Source organism: Pollachius pollachius, assembly GCF_949987615.1.
Source record: "Pollachius pollachius genome assembly, chromosome: 2".
Lineage (NCBI taxonomy): Eukaryota > Metazoa > Chordata > Actinopteri > Gadiformes > Gadidae > Pollachius > Pollachius pollachius.
The window spans coordinates 47,813,978-47,833,064 of record NC_136935.1 but is presented as its reverse complement, the minus strand read 5'-3'; the positions used below and the strand labels follow the sequence as shown (position 1 = coordinate 47,833,064).

At 46.9% G+C, this 19,087-nt stretch overlaps 1 protein-coding gene across 1 annotated transcript in view; it reads left to right on the top strand.

Annotated features, from left to right (window-relative positions):
• The window catches only part of cfap58 (cilia and flagella associated protein 58), a gene marked incomplete at both ends in the record, with an annotated part of 62,794 nt that overhangs the window by 7,917 nt on the left and 35,790 nt on the right, over nt 1-19,087 (top strand). The window contains 6 exons of the mRNA XM_079730380.1: nt 680-762; nt 2,265-2,456; nt 5,799-5,960; nt 7,426-7,572; nt 14,682-14,822; nt 17,779-18,002. Of these exons, the coding sequence (XP_079586506.1) occupies nt 680-762; nt 2,265-2,456; nt 5,799-5,960; nt 7,426-7,572; nt 14,682-14,822; nt 17,779-18,002 (949 nt within the window). The remainder of the gene's footprint in view (nt 1-679; nt 763-2,264; nt 2,457-5,798; nt 5,961-7,425; nt 7,573-14,681; nt 14,823-17,778; nt 18,003-19,087) is intronic.

Genomic DNA, 19,087 nt, shown 5'->3' with positions numbered 1-19,087 from the left:
CTCAATGCGCAAGTTTGCCGGCCGCGGGGACTACATAGAATGCCCATTTCGTATGACAAGCGCGACGCTCATTCTTCCTGACACGGGGCGCACTTAGAAATGTTCACTGGCATTTCCCTCCTCTCGCTTTCAATTGCATTGTGGCCTCTCTCTTTTTATCTCTCTCTCTCGATCACCCCCCCCCCCCCCCCCCGCCCGTCTCTCTCTCTTTCGCTCTCTCGCTCTCTCTCTCTCTTGCTCTCTTCGCCCCTCAACACCCTCCACATCTCACCTCCGCCTGCCTCTTGTTTACACTCCCACCTATCTGGGTTTGCATCTCTGTGTCCCGGCCGCACTTTACTTAATGTCGTGTCGTTGCACTACATGTAATTTCAGCCAGTTTTTTGAAAAAGCACACGCACGCACGCACGCACGCACGCACACACACACACACGCACGCACGCACGCACGCACACGCACACACACGCGCGCACACACACGCACGCTCCATTCCTCTGTCCACAGACGTGAAAATAACAGGCTCCCCCTTGAGCGTTTCATCCCTAGCCCCGTGGCATGCATCCACTTACCGCTTGGAAATGACACCCTCAACGCACACAAACAAACAGGCAGCAGATAAACCCTGAAATTACACTTTGCCGACATATTTATGAAACAACCAACACCCTTTGACCCGCAGAACTGGAGGTGTTCAGGAAGCAGGCGGAGACGGAGAAGAAGGCGGCCGAGGAGCTGGCACGGGAGAGGGACATGCTGAACAAGGTCAGTGCCCCCCCCCCCCCCCCGGGAATAAGGAGAGCGATGAGGTTCAGGACATGGAGGTCTGATGTTTTGGTCGTTAGCGTTTTATGTTTTAGGTTTTGAATGTTTTCCGTCGCTTCTGAGGGAATTTGTGCGATGCCGCGGAATGTGAACGCGTGCAATGTTTAGCATTCTGTTGCGTTGCGTCGAAGGCACTTGGCTTCGGGATGGGATAACGGCGGCCGATTGGAATCGATCCTCCGAGCTCTCCGTGGGTCTCTGGTGTACCAGAGACCGCTATAACAAGGAGGGCCCACACACTTGTTACTAGGGGACTTTAGAACCATTAGTAGCCTAAAAAAGAGGAGAGTAACAAAAAAGATAAATAAATAAACAGACGTGTTCTGCAGATATAGAGCAAGAGGGCTGAAGTGGCCCAAGAGTGCGAGACCCTCTTCTCATGTGTCGTATGTGGCTGGCTGCATGTTGGCATGTTGGCTCAATACAGCGCAGTTCCTCTGGGAAAGTTCATCATTATGGATGAGCTCTTTGGTTCACGAGGATCTCCACTTTGTAGACGGGAGTCTCTCCTCTTGCTTTAAAAAAGTCTCCTAATTGCTCTCCCACTTCCTCAATGTAAGATTCAAGAAAACAAGAGTGTAGTCCTGTTGACAGTGGCCATGCGATAAATATAGAGATTTATATATTTATATGAAAATGAGTGGCTTTTCATATTTAATTGGACCGTGCAATAAGTTAGCATGCTATTGAGCGCGGGGCTGGTGGTAGCGAGGTGTGAGCGCGACGGCATCAGGGCGGAAGGAGAGCAGAGCGGGGGATTATTCAGTTCCCTGGCCCCACTGGCTGACGAAGAAGCGCAGACGCACCCTATTATTTTACTTTGAAAAGGGTGAGGTTGTGAGGTTTTAGTGATAGCCTTTGTGCTGGAACGTCTGGCCTCACGTCACTAGACAGGACATGGCGGCAATTATTGGTGGTCAGCAATCCTGGACTGATTTCCTTCCCCTTCAGAAGCATGGATTAGGAACATAAAGGTGCACAATCAACGTTGTTCCATGCAAAGTGAAATTGGGTCATGAATACAACAAAACTAAAATACAGGATTCCTTGAACTGACTCGACCGATGATGTGTTGAATTTAAACTTGATACCACTACCACAAATACAGAGGAACATGCTAATTAATCCTAATGATGAAATACTGAAAATTAAACATGGAGGCAAGGCACACAAGTAGCAATGTCAGCTGCTAGTAACAGCCGATTACTAGTCCTATTTGACTTGAGCTATATGAACAGGTGGGGTCAGTTGAAAGAAGTGAACTGTGTGCACCCACCTGGTGAAATACTAGAGGGGCAACACGCAACCATCTTACGCAATGCTGCCTGAAGCCTTCACCTTACCGAGGTGTTTCAGTGTGCGTGTGTCTGTTTTTGTGTGTTGGTGAGTGTGCATGCGTCTTCTTGTGTTTGTGTCTGTGTCATCATATGTTTGCCTTCCAGAACCTGATCAAGGTCACGGACTCGACAGGGAAGCAGCAGATCTTCCTGAAGCTCCAGGAACAGGCACAGAAGAACCTGGAGCAGGAGGTCCACAACTACCGGGAGGAAGCTCAGAAACAGCAGAAGATCATCCACCAGCTGGAGAAAGACCGCGACCGCTACATCAACGAGACCAGCGGGCTCAGGAACAAGGTAGGCGGATTCTTGGTTGTTTTGATTTTGATAAATTGTCTGTTGATTCGTCTTACGTTATTTGGTCTGGAGTTGACTGATTTAATTGGTTCATTTGCCTGGAGTGGATTGGTCAAGGGTTATTTGATCTGGAGTTGATTAGTCTTACTTATTTGGAACGGATAAGTCAGGAGTTGATTGCTCTAGAGTTAACTAGTCTGGAGTTAATTTGTCTTGAGTGTATTGGTCAGGAGTTAATTGGCATGGGGAGAATTGTTTTGCGTCAAGGATGGTCCCTGCCAGCAGTAGCTCAAGACGTAGGGCAGGACACCTGCAACTGAAGGGGTTGCAGGTTTGATTCTTGGCTCCACCCTGCCCGAGGAAAAACATTAAATGTTTTAATTATAGAGGATAAATAAATCTGTTATCAAGCACTAATTACTAGCAGCAGTTTTGAATTAATTGTTTCGTCAACCCACTCAGCTAGAAACTCTATTTTTTTCTCACAGGAACGATGTAGCAAGCTGTTTCAATAATTAGTGGGAGCATTACTGAATCCGTATGAGACCATTCAAGTAATGTAAATGTGTGTCATAATGCATCATGGTACACGTTGTCGTGATCCATTTTCCTCAGATCGTGCTCAGAATCCGGAGCATTCGTTTACATGTCGCGGTTCTTAGATTGGAACATGCAACGCGAGATACAAGAGATTGTTTACATTAGTCGCAGGTCTTGGATCCTTTTTTATTAACCGAGCCCACGTTACATGCAGTAATCCTTTCTTTGAGGGAAACAACACAGGAATATAGGATTAATTTATGCAACATGACATGAATACACAAACACATTACCACACGCACACACATACAGACAGACACACCCTACACACACACGTCCCTGAACATGGATAACATTAGAAATCAATGGGCGACACAGCATAAGGGCTGATGACATGCTTCATGCATATTAAGATGTACAACATCCAGCAAACAACATGTGCAGGTGTTGACAATGAGCCAAAGAGAATTAGAGGCGAGACAACTAAGTGTATACATGACACATCCATCACTTGGGACATGTAGCGCCATGGTCAAACATTATTATTATGGTTTAACCAGAACATATTGTCCACAGATTGAAACGTGTGTACCACAGATAGCGTAGTCTGTTTCGATTTACAGGAACACCCCACACACAATGTTGCCACACGCAGGTGGAAACTCGTGTGGAGACGTTGCACGCCTACCACGGATGGTACTGTGTTTCAGTGAAAGCATCAAAGCCTCTAAACCCCTATTAGGGGGCTTCACGTGGCTTAAGTCTCAGCAACGACCCTTCCACGAGATGGGCAGAAAACCCGTGCGGGCGTAAGATGTAAACACTTTAAAGGCGGTCCGCCCAGAGCCCTTTAGAGTAGATGACTGATGGAGCAGGTTGCACGACTCGCACTAAGCAGTGGGGATTGTACGCCTTTTGTGCAGATCTGTTTGTGTGTGCTCGTGTGCCTGTGCATTAGACCACGCTTCTGCTCAAATAACAGTGCAACTCCTGTTTTGGCACCTTATTTATCTGCGTGCTCCATGGCACAGTAGTGCTCAACTTTATAGAGGAGTGTCAGCGGGAGCCACGGGGAAGGAAAACAGCGGCGGGTTTACTTTTGTTTTAAAGCTCGCCCTGCTGCTGCCGTCGCTGTGGAGGAGCTTCAGCTTCAGTACCTTTTAAAGGCAATACAAAAGACGCAAACAAAGAAGCGCCTATTTTTACCCCAGCCTAATGTAGTCATCCTCCCATCCAGCAGTTCGACTCAATCTACCCTTTGTAGGGGATTCCATTTCACGGCTGGAAGTTCACCAGGTGTGTCATCAAAAGTAGGCACTCCTCTCCCCGGCCGACTCTCACTTTGATATTATGCCGTCGCGCGTCTCGTTCCTTTTCCCCGTGTTGTTATTCCCTCTCTCTCATCCGGGTGAGTCACCGTGCGTCACCGTGCCAGCCTTTCCCCTGCCTTTTGTTTGAGATAACACTTTATTAGCATTTCAAAAGAAACGCGTGCGCTTGTTTGTTGTTTGCGGATGGGAACTTTTTAACAAACTAATTACAATGTTGGCCATTAGAACGGACGCACTTGGACGAAGGAAAGGAGCCTGTTTGCTTCTTTGAGTGCTTTGTGGCGCATGGCGTGGCACTGACTGCTGTCATATAGCGCCACTGAATGCCGCGTTGCTTTTGGAGGCGTCCTGCTTCTTTTTGAATTACTAAAGTAACTTCCATATTCATGAACATTTCCCCCATTCCCCTATTAAAATCCGCTCCGGGTGCACAAAACGGGGCTCGATAAATCAATCTTGAGGTGTGGCTACAGAAGGCCACTCAGCTAAAACAGTAGCATTTCCGTTTAGCATAGCTAGGCAAGCTTTTATTTTTTAATTGTGCATATGTTTTGCCACCGGTCACCCTCCACCACGTTCATTATATTCTCTACGAGTATTGTTGACAACCTGTTGCCTAGATACTGAAGTAATTTAATCCAAATGTAATTTGTAGATTCAAGTCATGATTTATCGTGCCATTCAATGCTCCACCTGAGTGTAATTTCTCATCTCGGTGGCAGAACTTTTATTTCAAAGTGCAGGACAGGACAGCTCATCGTAGGAGATTCAGAATGTGTTCTGAATTGAGTTTCTTCGAGGGTTAGCTAGTTGTTTCCTTAATCCTTTAGCCTTCTCGCTCACCCACTTTTTACCAGCCAGGCATAGCGTCTGATTCACCCACTCAGGCGGCAGCTTCCAACAACAGTCACAGTGGGTAATGTGTCATCACTGGAGATAATCACCCTCGGAATCCTCTCACAGACTATAATGCAAACAAGCTGCATGTGGTTCCCACTGTAGTCTGACTGTTATGATTGCTCCTCTCATTAATAGACTATATCTTGATGGCACAAGTTTTCAGAAGAAGTTTTGCCTGTGTGTGTTGTTGCAGAACAACACACATACTTCTCTTTCTCCGGGGCCCGGCTCTCAGAGATGCAGACAATTCTCGTCGTTCATCGAACCGCACGTCTTGTACATCAATTGGAAAGCAAAGACATGGTGTCGCTGTATTGATCTCAAAGGGTGTTTGGCTGCGAATCCAGCCGTTAAGATACGCTTTAGAACTCTCCAGCTGTACAACATTGAGACACCCTTTTTTTTTGACACAGACATTGAATAAACTCCAACGTACAAAAATGCAGAAATCTGGCATCGGTTTCATCTCGTACTCCAACAAGGCCTTTAGTGAGCTGCCGTCACCGCCCTGTGTTCCCAAAACATCTTTGTCACCCCTGACGTGTTCCACGGCCTATGTTCACGTCCACAGGTCCAGCAGCACACAGACGACCTCAAAGTCAACGAGACGGAGATCGCCGAGTACAAGAAGAAGACCTGTGACACGGAGCAGCGACTGGCGAGCCTCCACACCCTCCACGAGAAGGTGGTAGCCGAGAGGAACCTCTACAGCAAGAACCTCGTCGAGGCTCAGGTAGGAGACTTTACATCACCGGGCCCTCTGCCTCTGCTCCCTGGGGTGGGTGGGTGTGTGTGTGTGTGTGTGTGTGTGTGTGTGTGTGTGTGTGTGTGTGTGTGTGTGTGTGTGTTTGCGTGCTTGTTTGTGTGTGTCAGAGAGAGACTGTAATCATTTAGTCAAATTGCCCGTTGATTGATTGATCAAGCTGTCCCTCGCGCTCACTCTTTAACTCGCTACATCTATCCCTCTCAACCATGAACAATCCGATTGGGCACGCATGCCAGTGTGGAAGAGGTGGGCTTTAAAGCCCTGCAAAACAAAGAGGCCATTTTGTAGCCGGCCGTCTGTAACGCGCAAGTGAGCTCATTAACTCTGCGCCCTGATGTTTGTTGGTTTGAGATAATTCTATTTGATCCCCATTAAAGGGGTGTTTAACTCTATATCGTGGCTGCCAACTCGATGAAGGTTGGCATCATTAATGCGCGGCGCCATCCAGCTACAGCGAAAAGCACAAAAAAAAAGAACGAAAGTGACTGTCCACGGGTTTCTGTCACAAAATATCACATCACAGGCTAGGGCTTCTATCCAGTGCATATCAAAGAGCCCTTTTTCCCAGAGCCTGCTTTGTTTCATGTTTCTGTCATCGCTCTCTTATGTCCTGTTCTTTGATAGTTTCAATTGAGCGCTGAGACTCTGACTTCAGTTTGGCACGAGCAGGCGGCCCGACAAAGAGCGCCTGGCCCGGGTTTTAACTGGTTCTGGGCCTGGGCTGTCATTACCTGTAGTGACCTGGGAGTCCTCAGGTCCACTCCCCCTCTCTACTTTCTTTCTTTGGTTCTATCTTTCTTTCTTTGATTCTATCTTTGTTTCTATCTTTGCTTGTTTGTTTGTTGTTTTTGCTTCTTCACGTTTTTCCTTCCTTCTTTTTTTGTTTCTTTCTTTGTTTGTTTCTGTTTTTCTCTTTCAGTTTCTCTTTCTTTCTTGTTTTCTTTTTTCTTTCTTGTTCCAGGTTTTGTACTTTCTCACTGTCTCTCCTTCTTTCTTTCGCTTTCTTTTGAGTCAGATTCTTAAACGCTTCTTATACATATTTCTGTTTTATGAACCCTTGCATTGCATATTTTATCTATCTATGTATCTAAAGATATATATATATATATATATATATATTCATATAGATAGATAGATAGTTGAATTACATTATATTGCTATATAGAAGACATATCGTTATATTACATTATATTGCTATATATATGACATATCGTTTTATTACATTATATCGCTATATATAAATAGATACACAGTTTTATTACATTATATTGCTATATACATGACATAATTGTATCACATTATATCGCTATGTATAGATAGATATACAGATGTATTACATTATATTGCTATATATATTCCATGTCATTTTATCACATTATATCTATATTTTTGCACCTATTTCTCTCGTCCTTTCCGCCGGCCCGTTTGCCAGGATGAGATTGCAGAGCTGAAGAGGAAGCTGAAGTTCAAGAGCCTCGAGATCGAGCAGCTGAAGGAGGAGATCAGCGGCAAGGAGGCCACCATGTCCCGGGAACACCAGGACGCCATGCGTGTGGAGAGGGACAACGAGGGGCTCAAGGTAGGGCCAGCACTCTGACTGGGGCTGACTCATGGCTGGGGCTGACTCATGACTGGGGCTGACTCATGGCTGGGGCTGACTCATGACTGGGGCTGACTCATGACTGGGATTGACTCATGGCTGGGGCTGACTCATGACTGGGGCTGACTCACTTACTGGGGCTGACTCACTTACTGGGACTGACTCATGACTGGGACTGACTCATGACTGGGGCTGACTCATGACTGGGGCTGACTCACTTACTGGGTCTGACTCACTTACTGGGACTGACTCATGACTGGTACTGACTCACTTACTGGGACTGACTCATGACTGGTACTGACTCACTTACTGGGACTGACTCACTTACTGGGGCTGACTCATGACTGGGACTGACTCACTTACTGGGACTGACTCATGACTGGGGCTGACTCATGACTGGGGCTGACTCCCTTACAGGGACTGACTCACTTACTGGGACTGACTCACTTACTGGGACTGACTCACTTACTGGGGCTGACTCATGACTGGGGCTGACTCATGACTGGGGCTGACTCATGGCTGGGGCTGACTCATGGCTGGTACTGACTCACTTACTGGGACTGACTCATGACTGGGACTGACTCACTTACTGGGACTGACTCATGACTGGGACTGATCCATTACTGGGACTGACTCATGACTCACTCATGACTGGGACTGACTCATGACTCACTCATGACTGGGAGTGACTCATGGACTGACCCATGATGCATCCTTTACAGGTTTTGGTCCAAATCAAGATGAACCATTTTCATTGGCTGTATATTGAATATTGTACGGATGGTACACTGTGTTCATGCTGAGTGGGGACGTCTTTTCGACATGGCTGCTCACTTCTATGTCTTTTTCTCAAGCAATGTTGGGCAGATGTTTGTGGAATGAGTACCTTTCGCTGCTGCAGTGCTGCTATTGTCAACACAGATAGGAATAAAATTGTGAGTCGGATTCTGACTGATGGCAAGGACGTTTGAAGTACCTTTTCGCAGCCTTGCTCCATTCCAGAACACTTTGTCAAGACGCTCGTTCACAAAATGAATCATCTACCTCCCTGGGGAACATTTATTTATATATTTGTGTCTTTCATTTGTTATCTAAATGTGTGCTCAATCAAACGGGGTAAATAGACAGGGATAAGGGGTTGGGGGCTGCAAAACCAGTTAAACAGCCAAACTGCAAGGTGTCTGGGTGCATTCCCGGTTATGTGGCAGAGATGCCATTGTGGCGGGATGTCCAGGTTAGGGATCCCAGCAGATGGTTGTAGTGGGGAGCACCGAAAGGGAGGGAGGGGGAGAGAGAGAGAGAGAGAGAGAGAGAGAGAGAGAGAGAGAGAGAGAGAGAGAGAGCGAGAGAGCGAGAGAGAGAGAGAGAGAGAGAGAGAGAGAGAGAGAGGCTCTCTTCATGGCTAGCTGAATAAACCTGGGCTGGACCGGGTGTGCTTACAGCCAATGGATTAGCATTGTCTGCACAGTATGTGTGTATGAGTGTGTTTGTGCATAATGGTGTGTCAAAAGGTCTGTTTGGAAGGATTATCCTTATTACAATAAACAGAACCACATGCACTACCTTGATTTGATGAATCGGAGGGGGATCTTGTAAAGCCCCAGTCACTGTCTCAGGACGAGGTCTTTCTTCAATAAATGACGATTTATACCTTCATCCGTCATAAGGCAGCCATCGCAGAATCACAAGCGTGCCGCCGCGTTCTTCTAGGGAAAATGTTAAGCGAGCACATAGTTTCGGCGGTCAGGAAGACATTGTTTACTTCTCTCTTGGGACAACCTGTAGTTGAGATTGTCCTCCCTATACCCTGATCATCACGTGGGTAAGGTTTGACGAATGCCTCCTGGAAGACTATTGGAGTTCGTTTTTGTTGTTTTTGTGTCGTTGGATGAAACAACTAGCGCCTGTAGGAAGAATCTGGTTAAATGGGATAGTGATGAGTTTTCCATCGTATTAATTGTTATTAGAATAGGGTGAAAGAGTGCTGTCAGACTCGTACTGATGAAATGCTTTCTACAAGGCTTTTTCTTAGTTTCCCTAGTGACACTTTTTATCGTAAAATGCCAAAAAGGATCTGTACTATTCTCCCACATGAAAGCCAGGACTGGGTTCGTAGGCATCAGCCTACTCAACCAAAATGTGTGTTTTTCCAAAGCACCACCATTTTGCTGCTCGATCAATCAGAAGAACACCATGTGTCCGATCTGTCGCCTTTTTTTTTCTTTCATTGCATGTCTGAAGGGTTTGGTGTGGTCCAACTGTTAGGGGTCTATTTCTAGTGACACAGTGTACCGGACTCGTCCGCCGAAACTCTTAACCACCGCCAACCGCAGACTCGTTTACAGACTTCACTATTAGATATCCAGCAAATACTTTTTCTTTTAATGAAGTGAACCTTTTAAATACGCTTCAATGTTCCATGACGTTTTTTTAATGATGGTTTAATCCTTTACTTTAAAGAAAGCGATATAAACGGAGAGAGAATTTTTATACTATCGGCGTGGCATCTCCTATTTAGCGTTACGAGGTGCTTTGCTTGGGAAAAAATAAACAAATGCAAATGCAAGCAATAGTTCATCATTACAAAACGTGCAGAAGCACTCAAGGCAGGATGTTTAACCGAGACTCCAAATGAACATCCTGCCTCAAATAGACTCATGGCACAGTTCATATATGGTTCATATTCTCCCCCACCCCTTCCTCTTACCACACAGACTCACACCCACCCTTGCTGGAGAAGACCATGTCAGGATTAATATCAATTCTCTCCCTAGAGGGGCCTCCAGTACTCATTCTGTCCTAAGGCAGTAATGTCAGGGCTCTCAAAGGACAGACAGTGTGAGTGGGGCTCCCGTGCTTCACCATACAATCTCCCCCGCCACCCCTGCACTCTGTGAGCCCTTGAGCTGCACTCAAGGTCCAGGCTCGACTCCGGGCCTGCCTCCCAGCATGCTTCAGGGAAAGACCCCGCGTGGCGGGCGCCCCCTGCTCTCGCCTGTCACGCCAAGAGGCCCTGGAAGACCACAGTTACCGCCATCACCGACGGGGTCTCGCCACAGGCAACCCTCCATCCTCCCCTCCGTCCCTGTTAGCCGCTGATTGGAACACCCGGTCACCCCCATGTCGTTATCGGCGTTGCCTGCCGAGAGGAGAGTGCTCAAAGCGGGAGGTGGGGGTCCTTAAAGACAGGAAGTGGAGTCAATCAAAATCGGGAGGGGCTCTCTTTTTCTTGCTAGCCGTGAGCTATCCTTTACCATACCTTTCAAACACAATATACCCTTTCTAAAAATCCAATTCAAATTTCTCCTATAATGAGTGTTCAGGAAGCATGAAAAGTCAAACGAGACGAACAGTAGCTGCCACCCAGGCAGAAAGATGGCCTTAATTTCCTGCCATCGCAGTCGGACGTTTTGGATGACAAGTTCAAAAGGCATGCTGAGACGAAAGGAAATAATTCACATTATAGGTGGAGGTATTCCGAGGGAGTGCAGACACTGAATTAACTTTTGTACAGCACTTTATAATGGGCAATAAAAAAGTGAGTGCGTTGGGTTGGAAAATTATGTTTGAAAAAAGAAATGTAAGAAAAAAAAAAGTAAGTACCTCGTGAACGTAATTCCGTCTTCTCTTGGAGAGGTTTGTCCCAATACAAATGGCACACATTTAGTTAAGTGGTTCTTCTAAATAATGATAATATTTCTAATGATAATTGAGGGTAAGTTTACAATCACTCCCTATTGCGGAGTTCCCGGTCATATGAATTACCGGGTAACATGAATACCCTGCAAAGCGGGCGAAGAATATCTACTAGCTACACGATTTCTTAACCGGCAGCTTGTGAAATATTTATATGTTTACATATATATTTATACACCCACACTGCCTATGTCTCTCTGCATTCCCCATCTACTTCATATATATATATATTTTTTTTTTGTTATTTCCTTAGTTCAGTTGACATTCCTTATGATTCTCCTCTCGTTCTCATTTCATGACTGTTCTTTCTTCTTTTATGCCTTGAAATGATTAGCCTTGAGTAGTGATAAGAAGCCGTTTTTACCTTGATGATTTCAAACCATAACTTTGGACATTTAACTCACATCCTGCCCCAAGAGCTGCCAGTTTGAACTTCACCTTGATCTTCTGTGAACAGAAAGGCTCGTCTAGCAGTTGCTCTCTTCTAATTGTTCATGTTTTTCTCACTTTGAATTGGTACTGACCCTGATAGGAAACACTAACCCTACCACCAAACCCTTAAACCTGACCTTGATATGAAACCGTAGAACTTCTACAAAAACCCTCAAACCAAAAGCCAAACCCTAAAACCTGACCAAGATAGGAAACCCTAACACTGTTAACAAACCCTAAAACCTGACCCTGATAGGAAACCCTAGAACTACTACCTTACCCTAAAATCCTAGAACTAAAACCTACCCTAAAATCTCTTTGTCTCTCTCTCTCACTCTCACTCTCCCTCCCTGATTATCGATCCCTGTTCCCATTCACACATACAGGAAATCTTCCAGAACTTTGCAGGGTAACACTGCATGTGTGAAAGGGGCTGCTGTCTATCCCCCTTCTCCTGACAGACAAACGCAGTAGTTAATCGGTGTGTGTGCACCTACTTACGCAACAAAAACGTCAAGTAACATTACCTTAATTTCACGATGACAGGCATTTTCTACAATTACTGACGGGCACATTTTGTTCTTTTCTCCCTTTGGGCTTTGAAACCTATTATTTTGTGCAACGCATTTAAGGCGGTCACAACTAATTGACAGTCATGGTGTTTTTATATAATCAGCACCAAATATAAAAGCGGTAAACAATGTGCGTGACATACTAATTAAAAAGCATACAAATGCTTTTTTTAATCACATTTAATTGTAGTATTTTATTTCCTCTTTACAAGCACAGCAGTCCTCTTCATAAGCGCCTTCAGTGATTTGATGGATCATATTGTTTTTATCTGTAACTTCAGTCCTCCGCTTTTTTTTTTAACCCTGGCACTACATAACTAGTCGATTGGGAAACACACAATAGACCTCCCACCTCCTCATAATAAAAACCTATGGCATCTATTCGGACCTCCCTGCCAATTTGTGAGGTGTCAGGGCGCTGATCTCGTCAACTTGGTCTCTTCGCTGTCCTGCAATTATCCATGTGGCGCACCCCCGTGACACAAAGTCAATAGTTCTCTCTGTAGACGGTCAGAAATTCTGCCTGATATCACACCGACAACAACAGCCGCACCATCTTGTTCTGCCCGTGCGACCCCCATCCCCCCCCCGTCCCTTGTCAAAGGGGGTCACCATCAAGGTGTCTCCAGATTTGCTAGTTGTGGCCAAACATTTCACAGAGTTTTTTTTTTTTTTTTCCAAGGAGTCGCAGACGTTAGCTTATGTTAAGCTAGGTAGCTTGTGTTAATGTAGCAGTGTGCTTGGCCATGTGTGGCCCAATTCATCATTAATGCAATTTGAAGCCTCATTAACCAACCCTTTTATGGCATATTATCATTGGATATTAGTTTTAAATACATAAGGTCTAATATCGACATGGCTGGGATAAGTGCGCTTTCATTACATATTTTATCGAAGCCTGTTCTTCCCCAGTGTACCACAATAGGGACCGGGGCAGAGGATATTGATATGTTCATTAGCCTCATGGTGATCAAAGCTTAGGATTTATTGTGTTTTGAGTGAGATGATTAACCAGCCGAACATCAGTCGCAGCGGTGGGCGCCCCCGTGAAATCTATTTCTTATTTTTGCTCTTCCTCCCAGCTCCTCGCGTCTCTCTCTCCCAGAATCTCATTAGGCCCTTCAGTCAGCGGTCGGCCCGCACGCCCAAGGCGTGGAGCGGCACTGTTGATATTAATTTAGCCGTGTTTGATACGAATCAGGACAGTTTACGGCCAAGTTTTCACATCGCATGAATCACAGTTGGCGGCGTCTCCCGTCTCACCCCCCCCCCCCACCCTTCTGCCCCCCCAACCTCCAGGACGTGAATCGTAAACTCGCACAGACCGCATCCACCCGGCGAAGGTCTTGTTTGAGTGGATGCAGAAGTGACATGCATTTCAGATCCGACAGATTCGTGTTTTTGCATTGTCCATCACACAGGCTTGGCTCTCTTAGCAATTTGAATTATAAACATCCTCCCCCCCCCAGCCCCAAAGGCGTCCTCATTGACCAGTGAAGTAATGTGTGTCTGCTCCTCTTTGCCCGCCGCTATTTGTGTGCGAGACGAGAAGATGGAGCTCCCGGATTTGAATGTCACCGCTGCACCGGAGTAAGATAGATGTCCTCAGTCCTTCATTAATTCTTCCGCCGAACGCTCCTCCGGTCGGGCGTCTTTAGTCTGAGACGTGAGGTAATTAGCGGTGGAAGAAGCACGCAGCCTCGGTTATTTGTACAAGGGATTCTTGTACCCAGGTACGCATCTCATTATGTTGTGATGGCGACATCACAAACATCTCCGCCGTGCTCCGCGGCAAACGTGCCCACAGAAAGGCACGTTCTGGGGGGAAACAGCCTGTCCAACAAACACCTTAGCAGGGGCACTAATGAAAGATAACCCCCTTCGTTCCCCGACCTGGTTCAGCGGAACCGAGTGTTTACCTGTGTACCTTCACCTGTGTAAGGAGATAAAGGAGCCTTTATCCCTTAACCTGAACTTACCTCATGACCTCTCACTCGCGCCCTCAGCGGCAGCCCAGACACTAAGGAAGGGTAGTCCCTTGTCCGACAGAACCATGTCTTGTAGTGTTAAACCCAAGATGGACACATGGTTTCCCCCCCCTGTGCACACCAACTTGGGCTGTGATGTAAAAAATTTCCTCTACTACAACCTCGGGGCTAATCCAGCCCATGCATGACATTGTTTTGGAACAACAAACAAACGGGCAGGCAGTGTACACCTATACATATGGGTCCGGGCTTATGTGAGTGTGTGTGTGTGAGTGTGTGAGTGTGTGAGTGTGTGAGTGTGTGAGTGTGTGAGTGTGTGTGTGTGTGTGTGTGTGTGTGTGTGTTTGTGTTGACTCTGCCTCTGTGTGTCTCTCTCTCCCTCTGTAACAACCTGCTCCAGGCGAAACTGCAGCTAATGAAGCAGCAGGCGGAGGAGACAAGGCAGCGCATTGACGGCCAGAAGGCAGAGGAGCGGCAGCTGCAGAGGACCATAGCCGAGGCTGACGCCGAGGCCGCGCGACAGAAGAAAGAGCTGGACCAGGTAAGGGGAGCAGGGGGGAGATAGGGGAGGGAAGGGAGAGAGAGAGAGAACCTGGACCAGGTAAGGGGTAGTAGGGGGGAGATAAGGAAGGGGAGGGAGAGAGAGAACCTGGACCAGGTAAAGGGAATGGGGGAGATAAGGGAGGGAAGGGAAGGGAGAGAGAGAACCTGGACCAGGTAAAGGGAATGGGGGTGATAAGGGAGGGAAGGGAAGGGAGAGCGAGAACCTGGACCAGGTAAAGGGGATGGGGGAGATAAGGGAGGGAAGGGAAGGGAGAGAGAGAACCTGGACCAGGTAAAGGGGGGAGGGGGTGGGTTAAGGGAGGGGAGAGAGAGAACCTGGACCAGGTAAAGGGGATGGGGGAGATAAGGGAGGGAAGGGAGAGAACCTGGACCAGGTAAAGGGGATTAGGGAGGAGATAAGGGAGGGAAGGTAAAGAGAGAGAGAACCTGGACCAGGTAAAGGGGAGAGAGAAAGAGAGAGAGAGAGAGAGAGAGAGAGAGAGAGAACCTGGACCAGTTAAAGAGAGGGAGATAACCTGGACCAGGTAAAGAGAGAGAACCTGGACCAGGTATAGACAGAGAACCTGGACCAGATAAAGAGAGAGATAAGCTGGACCAGGTCAAGGGGGGAGAAGGGGCGCTAAGAAAGGGAAGGTAGAGAGTGTGGACAGACGAAAAAAGAGAGAGAGGAGGGTAAGGAGGAGAGAGCGTGAGAGTGGGAGAGGCAGAAAACCAGGGGGGTGACGAGGAGGCGCGCGGGGGGCGGGGGGGGGGGGGGGTGTTGTGAAAGAGGCCTTTCCTTGCTTCAGTGAGCTAACTGGCTGTCCTGATCGCTGTGGGGAGGATGAAAGAGAGCAGTCTGGGCGCGCTCCAAGCTCATTAAACACAGAGCCACCGTCTCCTCTCTGAAGCCCCGGAGCCTTTTAGCAGCCCCGCCACCCCGAGCCAAGGAAGAGGCAGCTGTCCGAAAAGAGGCAGCGAACCTCAACACCCCCCTGTTCCGACCGCGTTTGATATGCACAGCGCTGCCGTCGGCAGGTGAGGGTGGGGTTGATAACAAGTTGATAAGACCAAAGGGTGGGATAGACGCAGAGGGTTGCCTGGGGAGGGGTCAAGTTGCTTTAATATGTCAATTAATGGGGGATTGATGTGTGTGTGTGGGTGTGTGTGTGTGTGTGTGTGTGTGTGCAGGCCTTGGTGCGTGTGTCTTTGGGTTGGAATGTTTTGGTTCCTCTTAACACAAGAGGAACCGACACAAGATCTCTCACACACACACACACACACACACACACACTGTGTCTGTCTTTCTGTGTGTGTGTGTGTGCGTGCGCATCTGGTTGTGCATCGGCATAACCGGCGGCCCGTGTGTGTCTGTGGGCTTTTATCGCTGTGGCCGAGGATGGGACGTAAGCCAATGAAAGTGTGATTTTTTGATGGTGATAAACATAATTGTGTTTATGAGGCTTTCCCTTCTCAGTCTGCTTAGTGCCCAATCTGTTTATCAGGGCTCAACGACTCTTGACCAACCAGCGAGAGAGATGGCTGAACACTCCAAGACATACTGAAAATTACACATGCATATATATATAAAAGAAGAAAGCGAGAGAGAGAGAGCAGGACAGAGAGAGAGAAAGGGCAGCAAACTGTGAGAGTTTGGGGAGGCTAATGCATTTGAATCCCAATGAGAGGCAGTGTACTATAAATGCATCGACTCAGAGTGCTGTAAGACACTTCAGCGCCTCATTCCACCAAATGGCCTATCTTCCATGGGACAAGGGTGTCAAGCAAACCATGTGATTATTAAAGTTAGTTATGAAAAAGGTTGCAAGCCAAATTAAGCTTTGAGAGGTCAAAAGAAAAGATATGCACTTGATTGCAATTACTTATTTTGTTTCCATGGGTAAGGCTCTGTAGACGACCTCGACAATTTGTTTACTTTAAACTCTTGAACTTTTTTAGTTGGTTACTTTAAAAAATTGCATAATCTTAAAGCACTCTGAAAGAGGAAGAAACAAAGTCAAAATGTTTTTTCTCTGTCTTTACTGTTAACAGTTGCCATCTTATCTGAACCAAGGGGCTAAAAGGTTCATTTCTACCCTTTCCTTGGTGATGGTAGACAGCATCCACACATTAACTAGCATCCTTATCCCTTTCCGTTTGGGGGTTTATATTTTCTCCCCGTGCACATGTTGGTTTCCTCCCAGACCAAGAAGACGTCCTTGTTAGGTTCAATATTCCTGCCGGTGCCCCTGACCTAGGCATCAGGCAGTTGCCCTCGAGTTGCTCCCTGGGCGCTGCACTGTGGCTGCCCACTGCCAGTGATAGGTTAAATGCTCCCAGTACTACTAGTGATGGGTTAAATGCTCCCAGTACTACAAGTGATGGGTTAAATGCTCCCAGTACTACAAGTGATGGGTTAAATGCTCCCAGTACTACTAGTGATGGGTTAAATGCTGCCAGTGCTGCCAGTAATGGGTTAAATGCTCCCAGTACTACTAGTGATGGGTTAAATGCTCCCAGTACTACTAGTGATGGGTTAAATGCTGCCAGTGCTGCCAGTAATGGGTTAAATGCTCCCAGTACTACTAGTGATGGGTTAAATGCTCCCAGTACTACAAGTGATGGGTTAAATGCTCCCAGTACCACTAGTGATGGGTTAAATGCTGCCAGTGCTGCCAGTAATGGGTTAAATGCTCCCAGTACTACTAGTGATGGGTTAAATGCTCCCAGTACTACTAGTGATAGGTTAAGTGCTCCCAGTAATGCAAGTGATAGGTTAAATGCTCCCAGTACTACTAGTGATGGGCTAAATGCTCCCAGTACTACTAGCGATGGGTTAATGCTCCCAGTACTCCCAGTAATGGGTTGAATACAGAGCCTTAGCGGGATAAAAATAAGTATTATTAAATGAAAAAAGGGCCATAAGCCACTGACATCCCCCTCCCCCCCCCCAGGTATACAGCGAGCTGGAGATCCTTGGCTCGCAGATGCTGTGTCGCAACGACCAGCTACGGCTGCTCCACCTGGAGCTCAAGACCAAGGACTGCCTCCTCGCCAAGACGGACTTCCAGTACAGCCAGCGGCTGGAGGACATCCGCCTGCTGAAGCTGGATGTGCGCAACCTGAGCCGGGAGAAGAGCATCCAGAGCCGGCTGGCCTCCAACGCCAAGGACCTCAGGTGAGGGTTTGAGTAAGGCTAATGGCTAAGACTCGCGGAGATATACACTGTATACTGACTAGATATCACATTCGGCATCTAAGCATGCGTCAACAATGCCGCCATCTTGCCGTGGGGTAACAACCAACCTGAATGAATAAACGTCGGTGGGACAGAGGTCCTTTCACGCTCAAAATCTTATTTTTATGCAATCTTCAAGCAAGCTGGTTTCTGACGTTCTTCAGACGTGTCTTGATAGTAAAAAAACCTGCTTGAAAAATTGAGCAACGTTGCTACAGTCCACTGGGTAGGCTGGTAGACCGATCTATCCAGCACACAGCTAGGTGGACACGCCCACTTGTGATGTCAGAAGAGGCCGATTTTCAAAACGGCTTGTAATGTCTAATCACACGCACAACTGGTGGTATAATATGTCAACTTTAAAGATGCTGTTTATACAGTGGGGTAAATCAAGTGGTAAACTTCAATAAAGACAGATATAGGTAAGTAGGTATTAAAAAAATAGGTTGGGGGGGTTGGAAAAGCATTTCTGTAGAGGTGGGTTTTGAGGGCCTTTTTAATTGATGACAGTGTTGGGGCATTTTGATGTGATTTGGTAATGAGTTCCACAGAGAGGGGGCAGAGAGAGAGAGAGCTCTGTGACTGGAGGGAGGGAAACATCCTTTGTCACATCCTTGTATCAATGTGTTTCTCATGCCATTATGTCAGTAATAGCGTACGCATTATGTGTAATCATTCAAGTAGCGGGCTGTGTCCCACAACGTTTGCTCTGGACGACGGATAGGGAGGTCAAAAATGAATGCATCACACAGAGATAATCAGAGGCTGTTAATGCACAAGAAAAAGGGGAATATTTTGCAGCTTTTATTTATTCAACCAGGCAAGTTGTTAAGAACTAATTATTACTTACAATGGCGGCCTGGCAGGTGGGAAAAGGGGGTGTGACGGCGCGACAGTATAAGTGTTGGCGTGACAGGATAAAGGAAAAGAAAAAAAGGATAAAACATTGATTTGGAAGTGGTGGGACAAGCCTGCGGGAAAGACATGTGCAACAGGCGTGTGGGACAGGCGTGTGAGACAGGCCT